This window comes from Homalodisca vitripennis, chromosome X (genome assembly GCF_021130785.1).
Source record: "Homalodisca vitripennis isolate AUS2020 chromosome X, UT_GWSS_2.1, whole genome shotgun sequence".
NCBI classification, from domain to species: domain Eukaryota; kingdom Metazoa; phylum Arthropoda; class Insecta; order Hemiptera; family Cicadellidae; genus Homalodisca; species Homalodisca vitripennis.
The window spans coordinates 116839629-116856410 of record NC_060215.1 but is presented as its reverse complement, the minus strand read 5'-3'; the positions used below and the strand labels follow the sequence as shown (position 1 = coordinate 116856410).

The following is a 16782-nucleotide window of genomic DNA, read 5'->3' as shown; positions in this document are numbered from 1 at the left end:
CCTTCACAGTCATCATAGTCTTTCCTAAACAATGGTTTTGACTATGTCACTGCTTGATGTGATGCTCAAGACTTCACACTTCTTCCTGGGTTTCTTAATTGAATTTTGATTTAATATAATTTTAACCCTTTCCGTAAGGGCACATAAGCACGAGGGCTGACCATGCTGTAAACACTGTAACTGTGTATATGCCCAAAAAGATTGTTTGCCTTGTATTGTGATGATAGTTCGGAGTTAGCCCGCTAGAGTGAGCGGGAAGTATGTTTCAGTAGTTTATAGATGAGCTATGTACTATGTCACCGTCTCTGTGCTTCTCGATCGATGCTAAACCAGTTTTTGTCTCACAGGTGGCAGTTTGGTAGTAAGGTTCAACGTTGCATGCTACTACCAAACATGTTTGCGTACGCTACTGTTGCGGCAAGCAGCTTTTGTTTGGGTTTTGCTCTATAACCTGGGGGAACAGTGCAAATAATTGAGTATATGTTTCATTCTTTAATCTATTTTACTACAACTCCCAATACTACTTTATGAACATGAAAAATAACATCCTTAGGGCTAAGAATTTGGAAAAAAATATGTTGTCATATATTTCATGTAATTGTACATGTTTTCGTAATTATTTTATGAAAAATATATATTATACTTATGTTCTTGTTTTCGTAGTACATACAGATATACTCTCTCACAAGTTATATACATCATTAGCTAACACTAACATTAATAGAATTTCTTAAGCAGTAATTGAAATCTATAAATAGACTCTTAATGCTAGTAAATAACTGTACTTTGGGCAAATAAAAGAATAAAGAAATATTCATTTTCTGTATCTTTTGTTACATAGAAAAAGAAAAAAAATAAGCATTGAGAAAATATAGTTTTTATTCATATCAAAAATATCATTAATGAGTGCTGATCCAAAGTTGTGCAGCAACTATATGGCACTTTGGGGTCAATGTTTCTGGGTGAAATATTTATGCAAAACTGCACTTTTAAATAAGTTTATTAGTTAGGTATGCTTAAGAATCACACTGGCATTAACATTAATATTGATTGGCTCAGTAGTTGGACATATACAATTAACTAAATTAAAACATATGAGTGTATACATGTTTGTTACTTAAACTATCCTACAGTTTCTACATATATTACTTCCAGGAACATATCTAAATAAACTAAGTGTTAATTAAAAATATAAACTAGGCTCATATTTTCTCTATATACAAGTTATACAATGATGGTTTAATTACTGCTAAAACACAGTGTACCTATGTTGTTAGTTCACTGGCTAATATATTTTTCCATCAATAAATAAGATATTCCACACATTTTTAACTGTTATTTTTGAATCATTGTTTGGTGATTCAGAGATGAAAGTCACAGTTTTGTTCTAAAAAATTCCTTTCCAATAGGTGACTAGGACTATGCAATCAACTCTACTTAATTAGAGTACAACCATGATTTAACGTTTTTTTTTTCAAAAGTTTTTCTACTCAATGCCAGAACGCAGGGTCAGAAACATTGAGGACAGAGTTTTGAAAGTAGGAAGCATCGGCTACCACCCTCTTCGCGTAGATCTTTCTGGAGTTGAGAGGTTGAAGACGACGATAGTTGTCAAGGAGATGGTGACTTCCTCCAGTTGTCAGTGTCCGGAACTGTGCCATCTGTGAATGAGAAAACAAACTAACAGTTATGAAGTACAAAGAATGTATGAAACTGTGATTACATGAGTTATTAAAATCTAGTTCATCTGTATTTTCACCAACTCTCACATCTAGTAGGTTACAATCAATAATAATAATAATAACTTATTTATTCCTCCAGTATTTTACAATTGTATGTACATTTGATATTTTTAGGAACTAATGCTAACCACTTTTCAGTAGTGTAGTTAGCACACCATAAATAAAAACAGCAACAAGGTGAGAGTTCAGTTACAAATAAAACTATTCATACAGCCAATAATGCTGCCTCATGTGGCATCTGTCCAAAAAAGGTACAACATTTATCCAATACACAATTTATATAAATGTACATTCCTTAATTATTACTACATAACACTAACATTAAAAATCACACCAACAAAACACGCATCCTTCACAGCCTTATATCAACACACTAATTAACCTCCATACATATTTACAAATATCTATCTACAATATTAGTTGGGTGCTAAAGTGGCGGGGTCTTCATAGCCGAACACATGTGCCAAGCCGGAGCGTCCATGAAGCACACGCACAGCCATCTTCTCTCTTCTTAAGTGCTGTATTTTTGTGCACGCGCACCTGGGAACTGCCTGATCCAAATCTTGTCTTCTTTGTTAGTTCCGATCAGGCTGAGCTGATCTGGTGGGCTTCTTTATGGCTATACTTTACCACACTCATTTTTCATTTCATACTATCCTCACCTTCTCAGACAAAACAGGCTGAAGAAAGATGTGCCTTGGTGGACTGGGAGGCTAGAGATACTTAGAAATAAAACTAGGAAATTACTATAATGGGTAAAAAGGACAGATGACTGGATCCCTTATCTACACACCCAATATAGCAAAGAATTAAGAAAGAATAAAAGAAGAACCTGAAGAAATTTCTGAAAAAATATAAACAGCCTACCAGAGGCTGCCAGGATTAAAAAAACTCTCCAAACTGATCACACTAATCATATGGGGTCCTTAGTAAAGGCCAACAGTGACCTTACAGTGAGCAGGAAGGAGACCTCAGAACTGCTCCTGGAGACGCACTCTCCGGGGGTTTACTTGACTCGAAATGAGGATATTTATTCTCTAATCGAGGGACGATCAAGTCGGGAAGTTGCAAAAACCAGACAGCAGTCTAAAAGACTGTTCACTCACAAAATAATTAAATGGGCAATAAGATCGTTCTGCATACGATCAGTTTTTTAACGTGTGTTGTGGTCCCATATTGGCTGTGTCATATTGCTCCAAATCGGTGTTTAAATAATGATCAAACTTCCAATTCCTACGTCGATGTGTCTTATGCTGTGGAAATTGTCTGTAGTGTTGTTGGAAGTATATTGAGTGTTAGTGAAAGTACAATTTATATGTCACTAGCACTAGGTCTATATTTATCTCAGGTTTTAAGTAGGTTGAATGATAGTTCAAATTGAATATCACTGTATTGAAGGCTCTGATAAATATGGTTATTTATATCAGGATAAAGTTCACAAATGTTCACTGGGTTTTCATCAATCACTTTGATTTTAATAAATTTTTAAATGTAATATTCTTTGAGCTAAAGCTTATTTTCTTTACTTACCACACTTCTTCGCAGATGGGATAGTCAATGATATTAAACAAAGCAAATCTCTTTGATGTCAATTTATTTTAATGTGATACAAACAACTAATTGTATTCACTTTGCTTTGTTGTTAATTTATTCACTAAAACAATATCCCATCGCCTGGTTATAACTTTTAATGCACTATTGCACAATTCCGTATTGCATCACTACCAGGTGGATCTACACGAGTACACGTCCTCCCTGCTTCAGCTCTCAAGGCAGAAGAAAGATTCTCTCGCCAAAACCCTGCGTATCGGCTTAAACAATGCTCATCCCTTCAAATCAGCGTCTTCACGATTGAATATAATTTAATTCTTTTCTCATAATTATTGAATTTTATCAAGTTCACTATAATTGATCAATTTAAGTCTTTCTATTGTCTTTTATTATTTTTCTATCGCTTTTTATTTAAATTTTTGCAACATGTGCTTTCTGATGTCATCAATACGCAAGTCATTTTATCCCACAATTGGCTTTTTTGCGTAATTTTATTTGGTACTTTTGTAAAAACGAATTTTGGTTATGTTTAACTCATTTTAATTATTTTAATTTGTTCCCGTCTAAAGTTTAACATATTTCTCCATTATTAATTAAATAAATCTCAATTCCGATAACATGTGATTTACTTACGTCACAGTCTGCTACTTCCCCGTGAATATTTAAATGTCGTAATTTGACCTGTCACAGTTCAAGCCATTTAAATCTCCTGGGGCGGATGGAGTTTTTTCCAGCCCTTCTTCATGAGGGGCTGGACATACTATTAAATACTTCAATCATTCTGTTCAGAAGCAGTTACGCCTTAGGATATATTCCAAAAAACTGGAGGACAGCACTGGTGGTGTTCATGCGGACAAAAGACAGGGATCCGACTCAACCTCAACTCGTATAGACCCATAAGCCTAACCTCCTTCATGGTGAAAACTATGGAAAAAATAATAAATAGACACATTAAGGATGAAACCTCCTGCTGATGAAAACCTACCAGTTCACCCGCTTAGTCTCACACAACATGCTTATATAGAAGGTAAATCAACTACCACCTCTCTCCACAGCTTAGTGGAAGCGATGGAGAACACCTTCAATGAAAAAGAAGCCCTAGTCAGGGTCCTCATGGACATTGAAGGAGCTTTGGACCAAGTTGCATATCAATCCATGGAGACTGCTATGTAACGTTTTGGAGTTCCCTCAGATGTAGTCAAATGGACAGTAGCCCTCCTAAAAAGCAGACAAGTGAAGGCAAAGTCCGGAGACGAATCTGCCACAATCACGACCCAGAAAGGCTGCCCCCAGGGGGGAAGTTATGTCTCCTCTCCTGTGGGCGACAACAGCTGCTAAGAGGCTAGAGTCTTCAAAGGCAGTTTAAGTATTACAGGAGTGATGAGCTCCTGCCCAACACTATCAATTGTAGCAGGAATACACTCCTCTGGGGCAGCAGGTGATGCGGACAGCCGCTCTAAGCGCAATGAAGCTTCTAAGAACAAAGGTAATAAATACTACCTCCTTAGAAGTTCACATGAAGATAATGCAGGAATTTCCTGAGGCTGAAATGCTAACCAATGTGTCAGAAGCAATGGTTAAGAAATACTCCTTTGAAAACCATATACTGTCTCTATCGATAGAAGGGGAAAATGGATTAAAAACGAGGCCTACCCTACAAAAGGAGTCCTGAAGTTTTACACAGATGGTTCACGCCTTGACTCTAGGGCAGCATACAGAAAATATACGGACCAGGAGTTAACATAGCAGTGCCCCTGGGAAAACATACCACGGTCTTCCAAGCGGAAGTCATGGCAATAGACTCATGCTCCAGAAGACTCATACAAATGAGAGCAAAAGGAACAACATACTTGATACTATCTGATAGCCAGGCTGCACTAAAGGCACTTGATACCTGGTCATTTGACTCGAAAGCAGTCTGGGAATGTAAGAATGCTCTAGCTGAGCTGGCAAAACAACATGAGAGCATTCATGGAAATGAAAAAGCAGACATCCTTGCCAAAAAGGGAGCAGAGTCCATAATGGTGGGGCCTGAGCCAGGCTGCGGGATAGCTTTCTCGAACAGCAAAGCTCTTGTAAAGATTGGAAAAAGAGGATAAGAAACATTAATTGGAGTAGAGCCTCAGGATTAAGACTATCCAAAATGTTTATCTCTCCTTACGCTAAAGGGTGAGCAGCTCTCCTAGATCAGAGTAAGGAGGATATAAGACTGATATTAGGGATGTTGACAGGACATGGCTCCCTAAGGAAACATCTTATGAGGGTGGGTCTTTAGCCAGACTGATGAATAGAATATATTTTATTGCATTGATAATATACATTACATTGTATTGCAATAGTGAATAATACCAATTTTTACAGTATTTATCTTAAAAATTAAATCCATTCACTCGACTTTCCATACAGTTACACGCAGGCACACATTTATACACATACAGAGAAACAAAATTCATAATTCATGGGATCAACCCCCAGGATTGCAACACCGCCACGAATATCAATCAAAAGTGTGCTCCATGAACTCGCCAACTGAGTAAAAAGCACAAGACATCAGGTAGTGTTTTTTATTGGGTTTTACATTTTTTTTTATTTTTCTAAATTTAGTGTTTGAGGGATATTGTTAATGAATTTGATCCCAGCTTGAGAAGGGAAGCGTTCAAATGCTGCTGTTCTAACACAAACAGTGCCAAAAACAATACAATTAACCTTTTTCATTATTATCAACGTAGAAACTGTAAGTTATTGTTTGTGAATAATTTGTTTTATATGCCTAATTACAGAAATAAACCAGATAAATTTTAATGTAGTTCCCGTTATTATAGCTCTACTCGTTAGTTTGTGGTTAACTTTCAAACTCGAATATCTAAACTCTTTGATACGAGAGTAGCAACCTAGAACAAATCAACAAATAGTCTTATTGTTCCCCTTCTGCCATTCACCTGTTGTATTACCTCCATTCATTTAAAGCTAAATTAATAAAATATTGTAAAAATGTTGCAATTGTTGTGAGGTATCCACTCACTGCTAAAAGTTCCTGATGTACTCAACTTGTGTAAACAAGACTACAATGTCACCTGTGTGAATGAGACTGGGAGTGGGTCCGGAAAGACAACCCATGTTACTGCCTCTGAGCAGGGAGGAGTGGTGAGGGAGCCCTGGTAGGTGTAGAAGTAGTCCAGAGAGCGAGGGAGGAGCGAAGCCAGGGGAAACGTTTCTGACATGTACACGCCACTGCCTTCCTTCACAAGAAACTGGAGCTCATTCAGTATTGGTCTTAGTGCTCCATTATCTTTCTCTCTTGTCTGAAAATAGATTGACCAATGATTATGTACAGCAATGTTTTACTGTATATAGCATCACTATTCATCCCTTGAAAGTGTACCCTAAACCCCAAATGTATTGTCTTAAATTAACAGATAATACAATAGCTTGGATATAACCAGATATGAAACTATCTACACTTCAGTCCCTCACCAGCTGCTCTCTAGTTGGTGTCATTTTGAGTGTAGAATTATTAAAAAAATTCTTTATTTGCTCATCTACATGCTAAGGTACTTACATCACACTGTTTTAATCACTGAAATGTGTAAAAAAGACACATTACCAAAATGACATCTGTATTTAAAAGGTTTATGGTGTCATTTGAAAAAACTCACTCAAAACTGATACTTCAATTGAGGTTTTCATTAATATCACACATAATACTATATTTAGCATATTTTCCTCTGTAGCTTCCCTTAGCACAAATTCCTTGGTAGCAGGAATGGTTGTTATCCTTGTATATCATTATCAAGGTTCTACAGAACCACAGTAAATAAGTTTTCCACTGCACAAACTGTATTGAACATTTTTACAGCATTTAATTTTCAATACAAGTCATTACAAAACTTCAAAATCTTATTTTTGAATTATGAGTTTTACTCTATCAGCATTCTTACAGATTTCAAGCCCTATTTAGTATTTATTTATTTACTGTAATAAATTGAGAAAGAATTATCTTCAATACATTTAACTATTTCATTCAATTATATTAAAAATGAATGTCAGCCGTAAGAACTTTGATGCTCCTTGCCATCGGGAGACTTAATCTTTAATCCTCCCTTGAGCTGTAGGGTATTAAATGCAACCTCCCTTGAATGGGAAATATGTAGCAGCCTACTCATAAAGAGACCAACTATCAAGGACCACCACTTTTGAAGCTTGTCTAGAGCCCAATATGCAAGGCTTTTTGAAATCCTACAGAATGGTTCGAGCCCTATGATAACAATGATAACCCTCATTTTCCAACTCATCAGAATCTCAGATCTCTAAAATCATAGTGCCTAGATAGATATCCAGCAAAGAAAGTAATTACTGAGTTTTCCAAGCATAGACAACTCAGCAAATCAATCCCAAACAGTCTTTAACTTAAACTCAATAATTCAGTACCTCATGGTACCTATATTAACAATGCAGATAATCTTACTAGTGGTGGTGTTTTAAATTTTCATCAGCAAATATCGTAATCTCAGTGATATTGGTTCAGACGACAGAGAAAACTTATATAGAGGCACTGAAGCACCTGTTCCTCCCCCTCTTGCCTTAGATCTGTCTCTTTTTTTTGTATTTAACAAAGTGACTCCCAGCAATCCATTCAATCCTATCCAGAAAGAACAGTACCTTGCATAGTCTGCTGAAGGTGTACTTATTACGTTATTTTATGTTGATTATTATTGATTGACATTTGTCAGAAGGCATATACATATTTTTAGCTAAATTTATTAAATTAATTCATGTAGGGAAACATTTTTCCTATCTTCATGATTCAGTAAAAACCATTTGTTATAAAGATGTAATTTTATTGCAAATATTTACTTTTGAGAGGAAACTAATTTCATTCATCCATCATAAAATAATTGTTGAAAAGTGACCCTTTTTAATAACTTGATTTACTTTGTAAACAATAAATAGCATCAGTGATTACCTGTAAGAAAAACGCTAACACGACCAGTCCATCTGGATGTTGCAGAGCCTCACCCATTGTGTCATATTTCTCGTTTCTGTGGATAATGTGCATCTCCATTGGGAACCTTAAATTAACAAAATTCCACACAAATATAACGATGTTCAGGAAGTGCGAAAAGAAAAGTATCACTATTTAACAGTACTGCCTTGGAAAATTTATACTTATGCAGCATTTATACTTAACATCGCTGTGTTAAGTATAAATGTGTGTGTTAATGCATCAATGTGTTAACACAATTATTTGTTTAATATAGATTTAAAATCGTTGACATATTTATACATAGGAACAATGTACTTTCTGAAATAATTGGTACCCTTGGCAAGGAATGGATTATTATGGTCTGGAGAACAATGCTTTGTCTTTGATTATGTCTTATTTGAGCAATAGACTTCAGCTTGTCAAAGTAGGTGTCCAGAGATCAGGACTTAAGAGGGTGGCAAGCGGGGTTCCCCAGGGCTCAGTCTTGGGCCCCTTCTTGTTTACTGTCTTCATTAATGATCTCCCTAAATTTGTCCCTGGTAAGGTTGTCTTGTATGCTGATGATACTACTCTGTTATCATCAGACAGAGACTCAAAATTAAATGATGTCGTTATGGGCTATATGAGGGAAAGGTCCTATCTCTGGTTCTCTGCTAATAAATTAACTGTGAATAATAACAAGACCGAGGAAATTGTCTTTAGTTTACGTAATTCTGTAAATAAGTCTGTAAAACTACTTGGTATCAATTTAGACTCAAAGCTTAGCTGGGGAATCCATACAAACCATTTATGTATTAGATTGGCAAGAGTAATATTTCTACTAAAAAAACTAAAATTGTATACAAGTCTTAATCTTGTCATTAGCGCATATTACGCTTTCTTTAATGTACACCTTCTGTATGGGGTTTTACTGTGGGGCAACTCTAGTGGAGCCAAGACTGTGTTTAAGTGGCAAAAGAAAGCCATACGCTGCATAGTAGGAATTAGCGACAATGAGTCCTGTAGGCCATTTTTTGAAGAACTGGGTATACTTACGCTTCCATGTATATATATATTACACAGTTTAGTTTTTGTTAAGGAAAATCTCGACTCTTTCAATCTTAGAAGCTTTAACCATGAACACAACACTAGAATTAAAAATACAATTGATGTGCAATATGCTAGGTTAAGTAAAACTCAACAGAACTATGCAATAACCGGAGCTAGGCTATTCAATAAGTTACCATAAAGTGCTAGATCAATTTCTGTTGGTAGGTTTAAGAATGTTGTTGCAGAGTGGCTCAAGAGAAAAACATTTTATTCTGTAGATGAGATTTTTTATGCTAATTTTAGTGACTTACAATTTTAAACAATTTTAAACTTTTAACATAGATATAGATTGTATTTATTTTAGGCTCTGTAGGCCTACTTAGTGATATTTTTAATATCATATTTGACTTTGTCAATACAATTTTGTAATTGTTGGACGACAATAAAATGATTCTGATTCTGATTCTGATTCTATTATAAGCGGTCTAGTTTTGCCTGAGCTGCAATCCATTGAGTGCATAGAGAAATTGTTGGAAGCTCCTTCACCATCCTCTGGTCATAATTGAGGGAACTAATAATACACTTAAATTACAATTTACATCAACAAATGGAATTTACTGAAATTTGCTAACATCTTGCACTATCTAAGTAAAGATAGAACTGTGCACATAACAACAATCTCCAATCAGTATAATACAAGTCTCAAACACATGACAAAATAGATAAATGTATGAGAAATTGTAAGTATCATTGATTTGAGGGACTTTAAAGAGATCACTCAATTCGTCATGATCTACATTTAAATTACTGAGGTAAAAAGAAACTGTCTTACACGAGTACGATAATCAATTCCATGAACAAAACACTTGAATGGGAAAAAGAAAAACCTTTAAGAAAACCACCAAGCTGCATATCTGAAACAGCTCAACCATTATCTCAGCATTCTGCAACTTAAGTTAAGATCAGTACTTAAGACTATTTAAATATCTGCATATTTCTACAATGTGCAGGATTTGTATATTTTATTTGTATGTTTGTTGATTTTAATTAAATGTAGTTTTATGTATTATGTTGTTATTTTCACTTAGCTTATTAGCTAATTTTCTGATTGTTGGTGTTGTAATAGAACTTGTACTTTACAATACAGATTCTTGAAGATCTAAATGGAACAGATACCAACACTGAACTATTAACATATCAGGAATGTGATGTATCCTTGTGACAACTTCATTGAACGATTCTCCACAGTTACCACCAACTATGTCTACAACTGGTTTAAATAGTGAATTCTCTTTTAATTGATATTATATTTTAGGCATAACATGCTCCAAAACTGATGAAAATGTAATACTTTTATACCAAAACAGTAGCCTAAGTTTCATTGAAAACGTAAAACACTTTTATAATAGTACGGCCAAGACCAGTGAGCTTACACAATTGCATTTTATAGATCAAACAAAATGACCAATAGCTATACCATTGTATCAATTAAAATCTACAATAGATTGATAGTTAAAAAAAAATGCTTTTTGTAAAAGTTTTTAGTTTGCTCACTCTGGTTATTGGCCCTGAACTGTTATGACTAAATATATAGTTTTTTTTTTTTATTACCTTTCGTCTTCATTTCTTGTATGTTTGACTACAACAAGTTCAAACAATGCATTACACCCTGGTCACGTATTGGTCAGTGACTAAAATTAGCTGAACTTCTTGGTCAAGTAAATTTTATTATGGTTTTAAAATAAAACAAAACATAGATTAAAACGGGTGTCTGGATGTACATGTTCACTACTTGACAGCCCTGTCGCTGTAGCTGGCACAAGTGCACGGATCGTGATGACAACGTTGACAGGTTGAACTTTGTGTATTTTGAGTAATTTATTATTTTTCTGTTACATAAAGGATATGCCAATGTAACTTAGTAATCTAAAAAATAATTGAAACCAGCTTTGCCTATTTGTACATAATTCAAACTTAATCATATTCTCCAAATAAGAAGCTATATTAGAAATAGCTGCACATCCAAATCTTTCAAAATTACAAAAATATTTCATTGCCAATAGTCGTTAAAAACAAACTTCAAACGAAAAAACAGGTGTGTTGTAAAAATTAAACAAAGATATAGAAGAACAATTGGCAGTCCTCATGTCAGACAAACTGAGCACAGAGTAATTTGTTGCATATTGGTAAAAAGTTTAAATCTTCAAGTTATCCTATGCAGGATAATAATCAACTTACCGCACACTGTCAATCACGTGTTCACTTCCACGGTTGTTCTTCCGACCCCAGTGAAAATGGAACGTCTCCAGATGGTATTTGTTGGGCAACAAACCCCCAAATATTTGTGCTGTGTTTTCCAGGATTGGTACTCGGTAAGGCTTCAACTCAACTGTAATGATGGTAGTTGCACTTTATATTATAATCCCAAATTGCTGTGAATTCTGAGTTGAATGTGAAAAAGTCATTTGAATAGCTAACTGCCTTATCAAACACAATTAATAACTAAATGAATGACTAATTAATGACAGCAAAAGATTCATTGTGTAACATTTTTCATTGCACTCAAAAATAAAATGTGACATTTGGTAGTGAATATCTTGAAGAAAATGAAAAGAGTTTACAAATATAATATGTTAAAAATTGTGAAGTGTGAATTTTGACGGTTCTCCGCAAATAAGCTGTAAATGAGTGAGGTTCTCGCATATGTAATCACAGTACATGCATGTCAACATTACTGTATATCGGTGTTCTCATGTATGCCATGACCATTGGCACTCTATATATTCAGTTTGTACTGAGGACTGTCAGGTATTTAAAATGTTTACCCCACAATTCCTAGCTTCTTAATTTTTAATTTTCTTAAGAATATATATATATATATATATATATATATATATATATATATATATATATATATACAGTTGTTTTTCTTCAGTATTTTGCAATCTTAAAAAAAACCACAACAAATAGGTGCTTTGCCTAAATAATATATTATTATTCATTGTTATTTTGGTCGAAAATTTATATTACGCTAGTAATATGAAGTCCAAATAGCAATCAGCTGGGACACAAAATGTCATATTCTTGTTGAAAGGCAGTTCATTTGAATTTAATTCAATTGAATATAACCTTAACCCATATACAGAAATAGATGAAACCCAGTGGTATATCAATCTAAAATAAAACATCACAAGTAAAATAAATATATCAATTGCATAATGCTGTGAAATATTAGCATACTAACCAGAATGACCATTATTGCTTATACTGATGGGCCTGGGAAGAAGGTTATGGTATCCCACCATTTCCAATGCTGGAATTGCCAAAGGAACTGCGTTCACTGTGCTTATACTAATCGGAGATTGGTTTTTTCCTTCACAAGCAGCACTTTTTTTTATCCATTCCTTTTGCACTAAAAAAATTGACAAAGTGTTAAAATATTTCTGAATTGTTCAGTGATTCAACAATTTTGTAGTGGTAAAATATTATTTAGGTTGTAAACATATAATATTCAGGAGTCTGTCACCCCATTTAACCCGATGTTAAATTCGTCATATTTCAGTATTATTAACTTGAAACCTACTACAGCCAGGTAAACCACACTTTACAACATATTGTCATAACTATTTAACTAACTGTTAAACCTAAAATTAAGCTTATATACATTTAGAGTTTTGTAAAATACATTCACACACGTGTATATATTTACGTTTTGAAAAAAAAAACATTCAAAAACTTGAATATATTTTATATTACATTTTTAACAGCTATTATACAGTAAATGCAGTTTACCATGTAAAGGAGATTGATAGGAATATGTGGTGAAAGTTTAAGGACATAATTTCAGAACTTTTTGACAAAAGTGTACCTTAAATTGAAAATTTGAGTTTATCGGGAAGTCAAGTTGAAACAGAAAATATTGTCTATATTTAGGCAATAGCATCAATTCCAGGCCTATAAATCTCCTATTCTTCTTCAGTACCATCCCGCTTCCTCTTCTTAGTTCTTGCTGCTATTCTGGCCTTCTCTGTCAATGGAACAGCTTTTTTATTGGCTTTTATTTGACACATTTGATCAAGTGCCTTTAGCCCAAGTACACAGTTCACACCACAACAAACTCACTCAAACCACAAAAAAACCAGTTGGTTGAACTCTTTGGGCGAGGCTTCACCAATGAGTTCTTGCAAAACCTTTACCCTATATAAGTAACCAGGGTTGTAAGTTACTATAGAATTCAAAACTTTTGTTTTGAGTATTTCAAGTGCAACAAAAAATAGTATTCCTCATGAGCAATGAGGTTTTCAATGACTGTCTAAACTTAGCCGTGTTAGTCCCTGACTTAGAGATGGTGTGAGGGCATTGTACAGCTTGATACAATTGTAAATCATTCTAAATGTTCTTTTTGAAAAGAAGGTTTGCCAGTGTAGTAGAGTAAAATTGTCAGCGTTTCATAATGGATAGGAAACAATGTTATGGTTTTGGAAAAATATGAGAATTTCTATTGAAGAGAAAGTCAATAAGTTATTGAGCCGGAAGAAGTTTTTGCAGGAGTCCTCAAGAAAAACGTCAGAGATAATTCTTATTGACCTCTTCTGAGTTTAAAAATGTTCATATTTCTTAAATCCAGTGCTCTCCATCTCCAGTTCACCACAGTATAAGACATATGGGACAATATGCATCCATAGGACCTATCTATCCAATAGCCAACCAGTCTATGAAGAATAAACAGACCACTTCTGATTCTCCTGGCAATGAAGTCAGTATGACTTGAAAAGAAAGTCTGTCATCAATAATCGTCAGAAAGATAGTCTTGGAATTTTATCAGTTACAAAGCCAATTTAAATTATCTTGAGAACCATTTCAGAAATATGAGAAATGTTTTTAATCGTTACTTTTTCTCTATTAAATATATTACAAAGGTTTCTGCCTGGCTCAGTAAACACCCAAGAGCAGGAATATTTAATATACTCATTAAAATAATAAAAAGAAAGGTTTGAGTCAAATTTTGAAGATAATTCTGATCGTCTTCAAAATTTAACTAAAAATATAGATATAATTGAAAAATATAGCTTGTAAAATAAAGCACAGGTGTTCTTACATTAAGTCAGACATACAAAGAAATGTATAGAACTTTATAGAAATTGTCTAGAAACATCAATTAATTACTTAATATATGCCTTCCATGTATGGGTTGAGTGTCACATAGTTGTAGTAAATTAACACTATTACTACCATTTTTATAAAATTTAAAACTACTGTACTGTTTAAATTTAAATAATAAAAATTGTAATTCAGTTCAAAATTACAAACAAATTTGAATATAGAACATTAATATTTTTATTGAATATACTTACATTCACTTGAATATCCAAAATGATCACCAATAACTACACCTGAAAATAACTAAAAATGAATTCAAATAGAGGTATACAAATGAATGATTTTTAATTATTTTATAGCTAACTACATTAAATTAATCAGTACAAATTAACTGTAAAATTTATGTACAAAAATACAGAGTGTTTCATAAATAGGTAATTTCAGAGATTGTTTCAACATTTATTTATTTTTAATGTGCATTGTTTTTGCCGTCTATATGTGCTTTAATAAAAAAATCTTTTGTAAGGAACACCAAAATATAGGAAAATACAATTCTGTATAAATATTTATTTTACTGGTATCTATTTGTACAGTTAAATCTCATTCATATAAAGATTTTAGCACTTTAAAACTATCTGAAAAACAAGAATTTTGTAAACATTTAATAGTAAAACTTTTTGTTAAATCGAATTACAAATCTAATGGCATGTAATTTAAGGAAATCAGTTTAAAATAACTAAACCAACACACGTTAAGTGTAACATTAAAATTATGACATTTAATAGGACAAAAACTCAATAAAGAATATAAATGTGAAGCTGTAATTTATAAAAAAAAATTGAACATAAATTGTGCATATTGAATGTCATAGCAGTACATGATATCTTTGTTTGGTATTAAACTTTGTTTACTAATGTATCATGTCGTACACCATTGTGATTTAAAATTATAATACAACAAAGTAAGCATTTATTTATTTTATCTCTTTAAGTGTCCGAGCCAAGTATAAAATATTAGTGTGAAAAGTGTTAGAATATTTTTGGGTGTATATGTATGAAAGCCATTAGTTTGTAGGCAAACATGGAGAGTTTAAAATAAAATCATAAAAAGATTAACTGTTAAGTATTTGTTAGCATCTGAATTTTAATATTTAGTCTCAGAAATGCTCTAGTAAGATAAGTTAAAAATGTAGTAAAACCGTTAGTAATTATTTGATAAATAAAATGTAATTACATAAAATGTTTGAAGTTTGCTGGTGTGATCTGTTCTAATTTATTTAAACCTCTCCTGTGAAACCATATTGTAGAGAATTATGAAATTGGTGAAGGCCATACACTGAGCATGTTTTCTTCATACATGCTTCAGACCTATTATAGCTGATTTATAACTGTACTTATCTTACATTTGTTTAGTTTGGAATAGAGAACTTGGTTATATTGTAGGAAAACATGTAAGTTCAAAAGCACTCATATAAATAGACAAACACTAGTTCTTGTATTCAAATGTTTGTTTGAAAGTGCAACTTTGAATTTGTCTAGTTTAAATATGTTTTGACAATAATCAAAGTCGCCAAAACATGTCAACTTTATCTGTAAATGACATTTTATAAGAACTACTTCAAAAATTTTAAATGAATGAATGAAAATTTTATTGGAAATTAGAAAACATTAACAAATTGGATAATAATGCAGGGTTTCCCATGGACCAGTAAAAAACTGTAATTTCCATTGAGCCCCAAATCATTCACGTCTCGACAACCTTAAGTACCATAACATTTTTTCTGAATGTACTTGGTATTTAAGGTTAAGGTGAAGTATAGTCTTGATTAAGTGGTATTACCGTTACCAACACCATAAATAAAATGTATATCACATAAATCAGCTCTGGAATGGTAATTATAAATCCACAGTAAATATTGAAAAGCCATTACAAAACCCAAACAAGGACTTTTTGACTACTTTTAAATGGCTACCACTCAAAACGTCTATATAGTATATGAATATAATTATAGTTTTTGTTTTAAATACATACACCATTAAAATATTGATATTTAATTTAATTCTTCTTACTTTAATTTAATTTAATTAATTCTTAATTTTTTCGTAAAAGAACTGTAAAAAAACAATGCAATACAGATAGTCATAAAGTGAAGCTCATTAAAAACATATGAATGTAGAAAATAAATAACTCACAGAAACAATCTCTGAAATCACCTGATAATATGTCTCTAAATCATCTGATAATATGTCTCTAAATCACCTGATAATATGTCTCTAAATCACTTTATATTTTTGAATATGATTAATCATAAAAAATAAGAAAAATGTCATTTAAATTTATTTTTATAAAATGCTTAGCCTTACCTACTTCTATCCG

The 16782-nt window shown here is 33.0% G+C and overlaps 1 protein-coding gene across 4 annotated transcripts in view; it reads right to left on the bottom strand.

Moving 5' to 3' along the window:
• Positions 1–982: 982 nt before the first annotated feature.
• Positions 983–16782, bottom strand: part of LOC124369821 (carbonic anhydrase 2-like) — a 34857-nt gene continuing 19057 nt past the window's right edge. For all 4 annotated transcript variants that reach the window (XM_046827940.1, XM_046827943.1, XM_046827941.1 and 1 more), the window contains exons 3-8: positions 14661–14699; positions 12551–12718; positions 11545–11695; positions 8257–8362; positions 6368–6595; positions 983–1661 (exon numbers count right to left, since the gene is read on the bottom strand). In XM_046827940.1, the coding sequence (XP_046683896.1) occupies positions 1491–1661; positions 6368–6595; positions 8257–8362; positions 11545–11695; positions 12551–12718; positions 14661–14699 (863 nt within the window). In that variant the 3' untranslated portion in view covers positions 983–1490. The remainder of the gene's footprint in view (positions 1662–6367; positions 6596–8256; positions 8363–11544; positions 11696–12550; positions 12719–14660; positions 14700–16782) is intronic.